At 29.1% G+C, this 882-nt stretch overlaps 1 protein-coding gene across 1 annotated transcript; it reads left to right on the top strand.

The window, feature by feature from the left end:
• Positions 1–285: 285 nt before the first annotated feature.
• Positions 286–735, top strand: EIN_527210 (Hypothetical protein; the record flags this gene model as incomplete). The annotated part of the gene is made up of 2 exons (XM_004261410.1): positions 286–638; positions 689–735. Coding segments are annotated over 2 exons (400 nt in total), but the record flags the coding sequence as incomplete, so codon positions are not given.
• Positions 736–882: the final 147 nt, after the last annotated feature.

Here is an 882-nt window from a genome sequence, read left to right as displayed (position 1 = left end):
GTTGTCAGAGTTTATTTGAATGAACAATGTGACGAATTTGGTTATCTTGCAGACAACATTGATGATTACCCCAATCTTAAATTTGTTGAATCCACAATTGCCATTAATTTTATTGGAGAAAAATCCATAAAAATGATATAAAGTGTTGGTCAAGTTACAATACATGTTAAATTGTATGTTAATAATGATTATGAGTTTGATATAATCGATAATTTAAGAAGTCGTGTTTACAACACCAACACACACTTCAGTGTTGATACAATAACAACAAATGGTACTTATTTAATGATTCCTCCAAATATGAAAGTTACAGACTTACATAACATATTTTATGATAATGGAGAAAAGGTAAATCAGTTGTATGCGATCACTGAAGCAAATATCAATGTTAATAAATTCTATGACGCCGATTTTAGTGCTTTAACTTGTTTGACTAAATTTACTTTAAAAGGTGGGAAATGTAGTGTGAAATTGCCAACTTCACTTGTCGAGCTTACTCTTTATGGGAGTTCAAAGGCAGTAAATGTGAATGATTTGAAACAACTTAAAAAGTTGAATGGAAATAACTTTGATAATAATAACCCAGCCAATACTCCTTGTCAAGCTGTTGACGAAAACGAAGAAAATGAAGAACAAAAGTGGTCTTATGACAGAACAAATTCTTGCAATGATGATGACTACGTCAGAGCGATGAGGGAAGAACAAGGACCAATAGACTTACAACCCAACTGGTAAGTTATTTTTTCAGTCGTTTCATTACATACATAATTATATATATTATATTTAATATTTCAACAAAAGATAATTTAAAATTTAATTTATTTTAACATTTTTTAATTCAATAATCAAACAGTATTTGCTTGTGAAAGAAAAAATGTCAAA

The sequence above is a fragment of the Entamoeba invadens genome (assembly GCF_000330505.1).
Source record: "Entamoeba invadens IP1 unplaced genomic scaffold scaff_1105074726329, whole genome shotgun sequence".
In the NCBI taxonomy this organism is placed as follows: Eukaryota; Evosea; order Mastigamoebida; family Endamoebidae; genus Entamoeba; species Entamoeba invadens.
The sequence above is the reverse complement of the archived record's forward strand: the minus strand, read 5'-3'. Positions and strand labels throughout refer to the sequence as shown.